The 15,197-nt window shown below is 32.9% G+C and overlaps 1 protein-coding gene across 13 annotated transcripts in view; it reads right to left on the minus strand.

The window, feature by feature from the left end:
- LOC125073813 (plasma membrane calcium-transporting ATPase 2) overlaps positions 1–15,197 on the minus strand; it is a 167,750-nt gene that overhangs the window by 55,472 nt on the left and 97,081 nt on the right. For all 13 annotated transcript variants that reach the window (XM_047684885.1, XM_047684884.1, XM_047684881.1 and 10 more), the window contains one exon: positions 5,047–5,254. In XM_047684885.1, the coding sequence (XP_047540841.1) occupies positions 5,047–5,203 (157 nt within the window). In that variant the 5' untranslated portion in view covers positions 5,204–5,254. The remainder of the gene's footprint in view (positions 1–5,046; positions 5,255–15,197) is intronic.

Here is a 15,197-nt window from a genome sequence, read left to right on the forward strand (position 1 = left end):
ATTTAATATACATAAATGTAATACGAATAATAATTCCAGGATCCGATAGTGAAGAATGTACACATCTAGATACAATTGGATTATTAATTTATTACAACTCGTTTCCAAATAAATATAAATCGAACGTATTGTATAAAACGTTTATCCAATATCTTGAAATAGTAAATATTTATTCACGAGTTAATTTATTTGATGGGAGATCAAAACGATCGAGTTCGTTGCTATGTACATAACCCAGTTTGGTAAAGTCAACGTTCTGTACATAGTATCACTCAGGCTTTAAAAAGACCTTCCGTATCGATCTGGGTTCGATGAACCGAGCTTAGCGCTTTATTCGGCAACGACAGAGAATTACCAGCGCTGACACGAAAATTAAATTGATCAGGAACAACGGCTGTAATAAATGACGAGCTATTCATGTAAGCCACGTCGCTTTTAGTTAGCCTCGTTTTCGGAAACGAATGTAGATATGTAGTGTCTAACACTATACAAGTAACTATTTGAATAAAAATGTGGCCATCGCGGGACAGTTAATCAAATGACGTTTATTAATATAATTTATAATTAAGAAATATATATATATTCTATTAATGATAAGTAAAGTAAATTAAATATGTAAAAATACACATAGCAACGAAGTATGTAGCTTACGTGTCACGCTCCCACGTCAGGAGACATGAAGGCATAAGAGTGTCATCCCGTCTGCCGTCACGGCATACGAGTTGGTCTTATCAGGCGCGGCAGTAGATGTTCCTCGAAAAGTATTACCTTGAAGCTTTATTTAGAAACTTTTTTTAAAGAATGACCTGATTAAAAAATGGGTATCGGATCGATTAAAAACTCTTTATTTCATCTAATATCCAAACAACGAAATAATAAATTATTTAGTGCAAATATAAATAATCATGGCGATTGTTTCCAATGCGTACTAAGAAGTTTTATGAGGTCATCCGGTATCGGAAAATTTAATAATGTCGTAAAACTCCTAATCCTGGAAAGTTATTTGTTTTGTCTTCAAATAAAGACGGCGCCTGACTCACTGTGTAAGAGTATTTGAGTTGTCGCTAATTACTTTTTGATGAGCGACGTGTGAGTAACAGAGATAATTACTTCGCCATTAAAACTACATAGCACGTTTCCATAAAAATCTCTGTTCTAAGATGAGTAATTAAAAAACTGCCACAGAAGATTGTGCACATGTAGATAACATTTGAAACATTAGAAGATATATTGATGTCACTGGTGCCAATTCGGCCGTTCATTCGTTCAACGTATACGATCTGTAAACTAAATTAATTAGACAGAACTTAATGTATTAACTAACATTTTTCTTTTAGACGACTTCGAAAAAATATGACGCAATTCGTCTTTAAAGTATATTCCTACGATTATATCGTTTATTATCCGATATTAATAATTGTGTTTGTGTCAGGTTCTATATAAAATATATATATATATATATATATATAGTTCCAAAATGCTCACATCTCAATATCAATGATTACTTGGTGGTAGGGCTTCGTACAAGCCCATCTGGGTAGGTAACACCCACTCATCAGATATTCTACCGCCAAATAACAGTACTCTATATTGTTGTGTTCCGGTTATAAAGGTGAGTGAGTCAGTGTAATCACAGGCACAAGGCACATAACATTTTAGTTCCCAAGGTTGATGGCACATAGGTGATGTAAGGAATGGTCAATATTTCTTACAGCGCCTTTGTCTATGGGCGGTGGTGACCATCAGGTGGCCCATATGCTCATCCGCCAAACAATGCCATAAAAAAAATTAATAAGTTTTCCTTTGGCGTATGCCACGTACTGCATAGAAGTACGGAAGCTAATTTTTAAACTTCCCTAACTCCTGTTATATCAAACAGAATAAACACCGATATTGTAAAAATAGTCGACAAATTATCGATGTGGTATTATCTAATAAATAAATTATAATATGAAAGACTACTTCGTAAGTTAAGCATGTCTCTGATGCTAATAGCATAGTAACAAGAGTTTCTATAAATGTAAGTAGGAGAAATCAATAAATAAGCTCTGCCCATCGCGATACCGATCGTAACATTTTCCGCGCGTTGACTACGACTCACTGATAATGTCGCATCGATAGCGTATCTTGGAAAGCTACTCTAAACCAAATAAGGGTATCGAGGGTGCTCTTGAGGCGAAGCTGGCAAATTTACAATTTTTCGCTTTACCAATACATCATTAATTACCGATTCTGAAAAGGTCTTAAGGTCAAGTGATAAGTATAAAACTAGTTACTTTTTGATCTGTATAGATTGGTAAGGGGAGTTGAATGTCAGAAAGGTTTTTTATACTTTAATTGCATGACAATAACTCCATCAAGGAGAACAGTATTAAAATAGCAATAAAAGGCAGAGACTCAGCGGCAGGTAGACGTTTTTTACGCTTTAGCAAAGAGAGCTGCGAAATAGCCGAGTTAGTATAATCCTAGTAAATATAATTATACCTATACTATTTCATCATTGTTATGTTTTAGTTTTTAATTAATACAGACGTAGCAACAATGGTGTAAAAATATGCCCAGGATACTAACAAAAGTGTCTAGATAAAATCTTCTCTGTGGTTCGTTTAATAAGATTATTTTTCACAAAAGAAAACTTACTACGAAAAATTGCGAGACGCTGAATATTCAATTAATTTCTAGAATGCAGGTCGATGTACGAGACAATATATTATTTTTATATTTGAAACATGCGGGATCAGCTCTAGGGATTTACCCGTATCACTTCGCCAACTATTTTGATTAATTCTTTTAGTTGACTGGTTCAATTATGGTCTCATAATCAAAATCAAAACATACTTTATTCAAGTAGGCTTTGACAAGCACTTTTAAATCTTTTAACAAACTATATTAAGTGAAGCTACCATTGGTTCGGAATGCAGATTCTACCGAGTTACTCTTTTTCAACATTTAAAAGTACAAAGTCATGTTAGTATTTTTTTATAATTCATTCTACCTAGAAGTCAACAAGTATTAGCTCCACGATTTAATATTATATATATAATCTTGTATTGAATAATATGCCTTCTTTACCAATGTATTTTATACAAATGTTTTAAATTTATGAATCGGCAAAGTTAAATATATCCGCGGAATTCGATTATAGAAACGGATACCTTGTCCCAAGAATGAAAGATGAAGTCTTAGGTCATTATAATAAAGTAGTTTTTAATCTTTATAATTGGATTTAATTGAAATGAGGATTCTCCTAATTTATTAATTAATAATGTACATGTTATGTCTTGGTCTTTTTCTTATTTCATGTAAAATTATATAATAAATAATTGATATCCTAGAGGGGGATCCAGGAGACCTTAGTACAGGGCAAGCTAGTTTGGGCTCTTGCCTCCCTCTCCCACACACAATTGTATTTATTATTAAGACGCGTTTAAACTGTAATGTCTGTAATGTGGGAGAGAATAAATTATTATTATTTAGGGCACCATTCTCATGGGAGACAAGCTAATTGCGAAGAGCATATTAAATTGCACAAGTGCACTATCAATTAAATTCTTATTATCAAACAAGACAAAAAATAGTTCAGGTGGAGGACCAGCGACGTTACGTACTTTCCGAGTAAAGATTGTTAACACTTTTTTCGGAAAGTAATCTCGAAGTCTGGCCAAACACGAGGTTGAACCTATGACCATTAGACTAACAACGCAAGCAATTTATCCCCTGAATCTAAAGTAACATTCTCTTAAATGTTAAAATTGCAATGAATATTTTGTTTATTCAAAATGGCTACCGACGAAAGGCTTCATAAATTGAATTAATGCTAATTCGTGTCGCATTTAAATATTCTTAGGTATGGCGTGATTATTTCGCTGACATCAAAATTTACAATTATTATTAATAATTTAGCACATTTCAATAAATAATATTTATCCTCTAGTATTAGAAATGCGAAAGTCCGTTTGATAGGTTTTCAAGTCCAAATTCTTAAAAGAAAAAAAAACCTAACCTCAAACGCGGGCGGAGCCTTGAACGGAAACTATCACACAAGAAATACTTTCGTTGATCGAAATGGTTTACTCTTGACAGTTTTTTTATTATTTCAGTCAACACCTCGAACTTTAGAAGTTGCATGAATAAATGACTAATATATAACTGTACAATGACGGCGTCTTAAATAGGTTTATTGTTTTAGTATTCCTTTTGGTGTCCATGTAATGCTTAAACAATGCGGTCACGTGGGCATGTGTCGGATTGGTATCTAACCAATCATAATACCGTTTGAATAATAACGAAGGATTTAATTCAAATATTAATTTAAGTGCCTCGAACATGTGAATCTTACCAGAAAATAGTGGAATTCAAACTCAGGCCGACATCGGTTAACTTTAGTGTTATAAATTTGTGTGTATGAAGTTATTTACTCATACAAGTTGGGGATAATTCATGAGGAATTTTGAGGTTTTGTATGAGAATCTGCTACATGTGTATGAACCGACCATCATTTGAGCAGCTTCACGCTGGCAGGACAAACAGCAAAGCCATCACCATAAGGGATTAGGAAACCTTTGACAAGCAATGTGACATTTCAATGCTCTATATTTTATGAATTTAATAAAATATTGGTATATTGTTGACCTTATTCTGGGCCAAGTTAATTTTTTTGACATTTTATTTACTAGCGAAACTGAGTAGGTAACGTCACGCGAAGGCCGTATGCGAAGTACGCACGTCATATTTACATGAACTTTTACTACTTTTCCAATACGTGTATGTTAAAATATTAAACAGTCTTTAATCATGGAGCGTTTTTAATATTATTTTAATTAAATTATTAAGGACTACAATATAATTGTAATAACAGACTTTAAATGGTGAATTAATAAATAAATGAATAATTACTGTTTTTTGTAATGAAATAGTTTGTCATTGCTATTGAACAGCATTTACGTCTGGTGTCTTTTGCTTATATATGAAGTTTTGGGACTACGTTTAGGTTCACTTGAGTGCGTCTTCGAAATATGCGGCTAGATTATATAAAGTGGTACAAACCATCTGTGGGCGATGTGTAGAGCTTTTTGCACAAATCCTGAGGTCCGCCGAGCGCGTTGATCTTGGCTAGCCCCTCGGCTCCGCGAGTTTCCATCAGCTCGCGCAGCTGCCGAAGGGTGACGCCATATTGCGCCGGCCGCCCCTCTACCGTAGCCATGGTGCCGGGCTCGCGGCCGCCGCCCGCACCACGCCCGACCACCCACTAGATCTGAAACAAAGTTTATTTTAAAAATAGCCAGATATTCTTTAAAGCTTATAACAATATTATACTTCTAACTTTGTAACTTAAAAAACTGTCTATTTTTAGAAAAATATATTACTAAGTCCGATTTAATTGGTCACGTTGATCAAATTTTCGTTCAATAATTGTCGGGCAGGTTGAAGAAACTACAGGTATAAAATATAGCTAGGGAATTTTCGGATTAAAATGTCATATTCTATATTTAAATCCGTAACTACCCGTTGTAATTAAAACCACCCCAGAGAGATCTGATTAACACAGATTTATGCGGTATCCAAACTGTTTTTAGAAGTGGATTCTCTGCATAATTCAAGAGCTCTTTAATTACGGTAGCATCTAACAATTCACTGTTGTTTTCTCTATCACCTCGATTGCATTTTACTGTCACGCAGTGAATAATTAAACAGGGGGAGGGAGGGAGAAAGGGAGATAGTGTGACATCTAATAGAGATAAGAGATGCGTCGCCCTACATAGTACACTAGACCGTTCAGAGGAAATTATTGACATTTTACGTCATCATATAGCGCCGAGTTGCAATAATTCTTTAGCCGTGTTATTTCTGCATTTATATCAAATAATTTATTATATAAACACGTAAAAACTAAATAGTTTAGTATCTTTTCTCCTCTATTTTTTAAATGAATTTTCTTTCTTCTTCGACGAGATTTGTATTTTAATTATGTTCAATTAAAAAAAAAATTGGAAGAGTAAAGAAAAAATGTTCAAGACACGAATTTTTTAACCATAATAAGCGTTTCAATTGTAATTCAATTGATTACTCGCACAACCATCCATCCAACCATCAATCTTCAAATACTAGATACTGAAACTGGATAGAGGGAAACGCAATCACTTATTAAATAGCGTCACCATTAACCAGTCACAAAGACATATTTCACCTATCCTCTTAGATGGATCTCATAAATCTTCGAAAATACGCTTTTGGGAATTTATTGAATGTTTAGAATCTTATATTACTTGTTATATCAATGACTAACGGCCTAACCTATCTTTCAAATCTATGATGACAGAAAGAGACACGTCTATAATTAAGGCCATAAATGTTAAAATGCTATGTACAGCAATGAGGGAAATTATATTTTTTTCATACATCGATTCCTTATTTAACTGAAAAACATCCACCGGCAAAATTTCAATCACTGTGCGTTTTATATTCACGTTTGAGCCAGCCAACTTAGAGAAAACGCTTTGAAGTCACGACACAGAGCAATCTAATTCCATTATACATACAAACAGACTACAATACACGTAGATGTTAATTAAACAGACAAAAAAAAATTAAACAGAGCACACCTGTAGCCTGTTAGCGGTCTTTACGACCCATAAACAGAACTGACGGACATTTGTTGCAGTACCCTGCATATTTTAGGAGAGTTAATAAAAAGCCTGTTCTCGTACGCTTTTACACGAAAAAAGGGACAAACGTTACTATTGTGTGCAATAAATTTAAAAGACAACTTGCAAAATATATCGTACCTTTCTCTTTTGGCGTATTTTTAAATGGTTCAAATGAAACTTATGTTATATTTAAATCAATTAAATGTATGAAATGGCAGGAATCGCATTCGAATGATAGAAACTTTTTAAAGAGAAGTCAAAGTATAGACACGAAGAAGTTCCACTACCTTTTATGAATACACAAACGTTTCGAGAGGAAGTTTAGAATTTTCAGCTAATGGCGAAGTATAGAAAAGTTATACGCAACGTGTAAACTACTTTTTAAAGTAAAAAGTCAGATATGATACTCGTTGTGAAACACATTTAACGTTTCGACTGAAATTAAATGTATAAATATACATATTTTAATTATTTTCTCTCTCGAATGCAAAGATAATTTTGAAAATAGAGATCAATGTAATTTTTCTTTTATTAATGGCGTTTTATGCAATTAATTTAATAAGTAACAGGTGTTATATTTTCATTAAATAATAATATTTACAGTACAAACCGACAACAATCTAAAGAAACTAAACTACCATCGAACTTTTGCTGTGACAAACAAATTCGTAGATTTTCTTTGTCTTTCTTTTGTTTCTTCGTATAATTACTACTAAATAACAAATTTTTTTTAGAGATCTTATAGTCATTATGGTATTAAACTAAACACTACTAGTGGGGAGGTGACAAGTGGCACCCGCTAGTACAGCATCGAGGTTGAGTGTCGTTGAACAGCCGGCAATTAGGTCGGTTGAGTGCCTATCTTTGTTAGATTTTGCACGCTTAGTACTTGCGAGTCAAGATCCTTTGAAATTCACTGATTTCTAACATTCAGTGCATATAAGTAATGCAAATACAAAATTTCCCTTAACAAGTCAGCATAATGAAGTGCTTTTCAAAATTGCGTTATTACGAACGACTTTATACTACAAAATATTGCGATCTACTATAAATAGTTATGGGGTTTCAATAATCTCAGTTGCACTGGGTGTTTTGTAATTTTTCGAAAACTGTAGCTAAAGTTTGAGACTGTATTACTCTGCTGAAACAAACTTTGAGCAATTCAATAACTCGAACTTTATTTGACTTTCCTTGAAATAAACTACTGTTTAAGTACAGTCAGAGAATATATTGTATCTGCAAGGGGAATGGATAAAGTAATTTTAAATAAACTTATTCAAAACATTACGATGTCAGTATCTCTTGAGATGGTTATCGAAAAACAAATATTATTTAATACAATAGCTAATTCAGGTGTTATTATCGCAGCATGTGTAGAATTTTGGGCAAATGGGTCAATCATCGTGTTCCAGCAAACTTGGCACGATCGGGCAAACAAACTTGATTGAAAGCGTCCCAAATCAATCTGCACTAATCGATGTTAGGTCAGGTTTAAAAGAAGAATTGATACCTAAAGGTCATCTTAAAGTTTAACAAGGTGATATTACCTTACCTGTAAGATCGATAACAGTTGAGATTAATTGAAAGATAGTACTGCAGATTTAAGACTTAAGTTTGATTATATAATACAAAATATTTCTATAAAGTAGATAGCCTTGCACTGATTAATGTTTTAAATTCGAATGAAACAAAATAAATATTCAAAAAGTAAAAACTAACAATGGGACTTTTAAAGGTACCATTGGTCTACGTTTTCCTCCCCTTTTGATGGAAAAGTTTCTGGAGCTCATTCTAACCCGATAAAGGTTTTTATCTGACAAAGGTAGGTTAATAAATAAATAATGAGGAAAATTTATTATCCTTCATCAAATTCTATAATTAATACAAGTTTAAATCTTAAAGTGAAAAGGGTAACAAATTAACGTTACATTATCCAGCACTGTGTTCTGAAACATTAATATCGCTTGCTCAATTACATTTATATACGAAAGAAGAACAAGGACAGACTTCCACTATTGTACGAATAAACAATAAATCTACAATAGATACCGAAGTTACAGTTCGCATCCAGAAATACATTTGAAACACATCAATGACGCAACCGTCCAGTGAACTCTTAAAACAAAGGTAAAACTTTTCTTGAATAACAAATTCAGTTTATATTATCTGTTTTATTGTTAGACTCAGATTCCACGTAAGCCACAAATCACGGGATCTCGATTACTTTTATTCTAACTTATCCAGTTTTACTATTGTTCAAGAATAACATTGCAAACATTTTCTAAGCGTTGTTTCATTTTAATAAAATAAAACGTCTACAGTTTCTGTATTATTCAGCAAGATGTCGTAATGGCTTTCTATATTATTTTTTATACGATACAAAATCTCAATATTTAAGTAATGAAAGTCCTTTTAAATTATTTGTTAGACAAGGTTATATATTAAACGAATATATATTCTACATTTTATATGATTACTTTAAACGGTACGTCTGTTAATGTTTCATAGTTGGGCTTAGGCTTCTTTTTAGCGGCAACACACAAAAGCACATTTTGAACACAATTCCACTAAATTCTATCACCAATTCTAAACAGTGGATCATCTCGGCTAAAACACTATTACTTCTGAAACTTCCATATTCCTAACTATACTAATGTAAGAACCTATCGCATAAATAACAGCCAAGTCATGATTTCCAATTGGAAAAACGTTACCGTTTAAAACTGGATTCCAATGAGAAAAGTCGGTAAACAACATGGCCGTTACTCTTCTTGACAGAGTACTTTTGTAAATGTTGCTGTGAATTTATTTTCCTATACGAGAAACAACAAAGAGCCTACTACACATTATTGGATTAGAGAAATGACAATTTATAGCGAATGCTATTTACTAAGTAAAAGTAAACACGATATTTAAAAAATAAAAGACAAGAAATAACACAAACCAAAATCTCTTTTTACCCTTAATATGTTATGTTAGCTTCATTCAAAAGAATATGGTTCGATACATTAATTAGCTCAAAAGTAGCGGAAAACATTAAATTGGTCTTACTAATGGCCTTAACCGCGAAAACCTACAATAGATGTGATGTAGGGGCGAATCGCGTGATTTCGCCGCCTTATCACGGCCACACCTGGCTTTTCGCAAATAGTCGATTGCTTTAGGCAAATTGCTAGTAAGCCTAATATAAATCTTTGGCATGACAGCAATTAATCGTAATTTGAAAATAGAATTTCATCTTGGCCAATGATTTGGAAATTTTAATTAAGAATCGAAATACGATGAAACAACAAAGAAAATAAAGATGAATGGATTAAAATAGAAGTAAAGTGAGATTTACGAACAGTAATACTCTTCGGTAATATTTTCGGTGGATTGGTCCCATACGAGAATATGGATGGTTAAGGCTCTTAAGTGTTTGATTTCATGCACTTTACAAAAATAACGTCTCTTAAAACAACACAATAATATGGGAACCATATTTACAAAGAAAAAATAAACTATTTTTCTTGTAACGTGAATTTACAACGAAAACTATCGAACCAATTAACAACGTTGCCTTCTTTCTTAATTGTTGATAAGATTTACGAATTTACCGACTTTTAGAATTACAAATGTTTTCAATCACACTTGTCAAAGCAAGTTAACAATTTCTTCAAGCTGCCCAAGCGTGCTAGTGTGCTATAGGTACTTAAACATCATTAAGCTAACGAAACTCGGCTTGCCAACTGTGACGGTCGTTACAACAATCTTGTTATAAGTTCAAGACTTCAAGAGCGATTTAATTGAAATAGACTGAGCGAGTTGGACTATCGTGAGATCTGTGCGCCCGAAGCGGTCCAAACACGAGTCAAAATAAACAGGAAGCTGAATTATCGTGGTACAGTTTATTGTTATCTGGATATTTTAGTACTTGCTGGAATCTGATAGCGAAACTAGTAATGAACTTTAGGCTAGCGTAGAAAATCATTAAAACAACACCGCTACAACACTAGATGATTTAGACAAATAATTAAGAGTTCTTTAATTTGTACATTAACTATTTCAAACTTTATTAGAATTTACTGTAAATTGTCTTTTTGGTTATTACTGCTTCAATTATACTGAAGTCTAAAATACCTGTTCTACCGCCATTTTTGATTCATCGCTTAAAAATGATAATTTTTATATTATAAATATTTTAAAGACACAATCTGTGTCTGTGTTTAATGTGGTTGTCATGGGATCCAAGATTCAAATACTAAAAATTGAAATATACATTTTCATTGGACAGCTCAGATATTGACCTATAAAGGAGATATTTGATAAAAGCTTCCAGTGGGAGTAATATCGACTTCTGAAACGATTTGATTATAAGGTAAGAAGTGTGAAAGACGAAAATAAAATTTTAAAGGAAATTGCAATATCGACAAAGATGTTTGATGCATAACTGCAGGCGAAGAGGAGTCTTGAAGTCTAGAATGTTCTGCCCGCCATAAGGATGACTAAGCCAACTTTAATTTCTATTACAAAAACTCTTATTACAAAAAAAAGTCTTCTATAGACTGAACTGAAGTAATAAGATAGCTGGTTTAATTTTGGATGACGAGCATAAAGGTTTACAAGGGTTGATTTGAATTACAAACGCTCAGAATCTCTTACTTTTGATAGTTAAGAAAAATATTGTGAAAAAAATTACATGCAATATTTATTTATCCATTTCTTTATCGTAACAGTTTCGAAAGCAAAGTGATGAAAAGCACCATCGTATTCAGGTTAGGGAAGAGCGAAACCCGTTAAGAAGATTCATTCGGAATACGCATTACGAATTTACGACTTTTGAAAAGAATATTTGTTTTTAGTTATCACTGATAGATTTACTTGGTGGTAGGGCTTTGTGCAAGCCCGTCTGGGTAGGTACCACCCACTCATCAGATATTCTACCGCCAAATAACAGTACAGTGTATTGTTGTGTTCCGGTTAGAAGGGTGAGTGAGCCAGTGTAATCACAGGCACAAGGGACATAACATCTTAGTTCCCAAGGTTAGTGGCGCATAGGTGATGTAAGGAATGGTTAATATTTCTTACAGCGCCTTTGTCTATGGGCGGTGGTGACCACTTACCATCAGGTGGCCCATGTGCTCGTCCGCCAACCAATGCCATAAAAAAAAAAAGATTTTTTACCTTCGTAATTGGAAATTATAGATTCGAATTTAAGTCTTTATTATCCCCTTTAATAAATACTGTAATAGAAATGAAACATGTGTTCTTATGTAAGACCTTTTTTAAAACGGGTAATATTCCAATAATCTTTATATTTCACATGGATCAAAAGGATCTTAAAATTCAAACAGCGTTGGAGCGCGAGTCGTCCCATTGCAGCCCAACGTAACAGCATCGAACACTTTGTACGATAACATTTTCCGAACACTTTTCATATAAATTGGATACGGATGCCAACTTATTGAAGTTTATTTTCTGCTAAAATTATCGAATGAATGAGCGTTTTATAAGAAATCAAATAACTTTCATAAAATTGTTTCTCTATTATTTTTTAGAAGAATTAATTTTGGATTGTTAAATTTAATCCATGGATTTATATAATCTCATCTAAATCTCTTGAATCGGTGAATTTTATTATCATAATGTTCTAAACTATATTTTTTAGCATTTAGAATACAATAATTTTCGTCTGTATTATACACTTTTTTGTGATGAAAGAACTCGTGACGTCATAACAAAAATCAAAATCTAAAACGTTGGTTGTTTTATTAGCAAGTTGTTTCGAGACGATCTAATATACAAATCGAAATTGCTTCAGAATGTAAAAGAAAACCAAAGTAATCAAGGGTAAGACGACCAGGCAAGCATATACTGAAAAAGGTTGATCGGTATTCACTGCACGACCGTCGCCCCAACGGTATCACCGCTAATCACACTATCTCGTGACCTGCGGCTCCAATACGCCTAGTAGCCAGGCATAGGCAGAAAATAGCTTAGATGTTAGATACTGACTTTGATTGAAGCGATTTACCTTATTAGCATGAGAATCTACTTAAAATTGTGTTAAGTCAATATGGCAACTAATTGCCATGATTGCCATCAACCATCACATCATTTCATAACATAAATTTCTATATTTTGAACTATTTTGCAAAACACACAAGTATACGTGATTGATGAAGTTTTCAGTTTAATCTTAAGGGTTAAAAACTTTATAAGGGTAGACAGGGTTCCCTATTTATAAGATAGAGAGCTTCATTAAAAGTTACACCATCGTTTCAACGCGTGGCTCACGGAATTGTGTTCCGTAATGCGAATAACTTTTATCCAGTGGCGGATCGATTAATTAACTGGATGAACAAAAAAAACCTCAGTTAATTATATGATCGATCCGATAAACCGTTTTTAAATGAGAACTTTGAATGGCTTTCAAAGGAAAATAAGGGAAAATTTTGCTTATTCGTATCGATAACTTTAGCAGAGATTTTCGTTGGATAATGAGAGAATTTAATTTACGATCTCAGTCAACATTTTCATGTATGTAATCAAGTTGAATATCGCTTGATTCGATATGTTTGAATTTAGCAATATTTTTATGAAACGAATTAATTTTGCCTCCTTACAAAACGGGGCCCTTGCGAAAGTTCTTGCTGCACAAAGCTTTCTGGAATCAAAAGGTAAAAATGGTGTTCTACCCGTTGTTGCCGTAATAAATACGAGATTATGTCATTTGTAATGAATACAAAATATATATTGAACGTAACAATATAAATTATGGTTTAAAAGAATATTTTAAAGAAACCGAATACAAATTATATAAAATTTAAACGAATAATTTGTGATAAGAAAGGAATTCATAATTTTATTTCCTAAAAAAAGTTAACATTTTTGTTATATCCCTAGGGAGCCATTTACTGAAGGCTCGGTAGAAAAGAGAATAAATTTTGCAACATCGTATATAATCATAAAACGATGTAAAAATTATATTTATACATTTATAGGTAATTTAGGATACTTTAGTAAAGATGCGAAATTTATTTTAAACGTGAGAATAAAGCCATTCCACCTTACAAGATAATGCGTTTGTCAATTACATAACACTTTATGAGTTCACCGAACTGACCAGAATTTAATGTAGCGTAACGTACACCGTCTAATGTCGCAGCCCTGATTACAGTTTCTTCTCATTCGTAGTTTGTACCTATTGTGTGTCGTTAAACATTTTTGTTCAAGCGTAAACGATGAAAAAGAGAAACAATAATGGCCGTTCTCTTTGTTTAAGTTCTAGGTCATTATAGTTTCGTGTCCATTCTAAATAAAAGGCTTGAATCGACCTTTGTTATAAAAGAAATTGCTTCAAAATTAACGTTATGATTAAATTAGAGGTTATTAAAATTATTGTTGAGCACTTGAATATCTGCCAAATAGATTTATCCTTATATTGCGTAACAGCTTTATGTGGTAACAGTTTGCGGTTCGAATACATTACTATTTCTGCGATCATCGGTCATATTAGACATTCAAAACGTGTCCGTGTAGAAATGTATGAGCGTATTTCACTGCTCAAAGTTGCATTATTCTTCCACAATATACCAATGATACCACTATTGGTAATTCACTAGAGAAAAGGTAAAATAGAACTATAGAAATGAGGAGGTAAAAGATGATAAGACAACAGCGAAGCCGTAAAAGAAACAATATCCGCATCAGAAATGTTGGGTCTTGCATTTGCAGAAAATGATATTATGATAAAAGATTTATCTGCTATTATTCTACAGCAAGGGATTCCATTCTTATAAATAAGTTGTAACATTACTTAGATCCCGTTTAGCAAAGTGATTTTTTTTTCTTTTGTTAAACGAATCGTTCTTTCTAGTTATAAAAATAACTAGTAATGGATTAGAATTTGATATAAAATATTTTTTAAATATGATTTTTTTTATATAATAATAGTAATTTCTTAAGGCAAACATTTTTTATAGAATTTATTAGCATTTCCGTCTGTTTTATAAGATGTGGTCAACGTGAACATATTTTCGAAAAAATCTCGACTTAAAAATGGAACCATCAAACGGCAACATACTCGAAACAGCGCCTCTATTTAGGAGCCCTAATACTAAATTCAATTTACGTATACTTCTTCCGGCAGCAAAGACGTGACAAGCATGGTCCCTGACTAACATAATTGATTAAAAGGGTCCACATTCTAATCGTCGCTAGGAGAACTGTTATCGTTAAAAGTTGTCAGACCTTCTAAAATTTACAGTGCTACATTTTCTAAAATAAATCCTTAAATTTTTATTAATACAATCTAAGCAATATTTAATATAATGGACACAAAAGAGGTATTATCCGTTTATAGGTTTACTGATTTAGTGACGAAAATAGAGGCCTTTGATAAATGTCGATGTCTGGTAATCGGATATTGTATAGAAATACTAGTGGCATGTCTAACAGTAGCAGTCGAAATAGCTCTATGCGAGTAACACACAAACGGAATTGTTTAACCGAAAAAGTAAAATACAATAGAAGGCTAATTTTATCTCTCACTTATATAAGAACTAAACG

The sequence above is a fragment of the Vanessa atalanta genome, chromosome 25 (assembly GCF_905147765.1).
Source record: "Vanessa atalanta chromosome 25, ilVanAtal1.2, whole genome shotgun sequence".
Classification (NCBI taxonomy): domain Eukaryota; kingdom Metazoa; phylum Arthropoda; class Insecta; order Lepidoptera; family Nymphalidae; genus Vanessa; species Vanessa atalanta.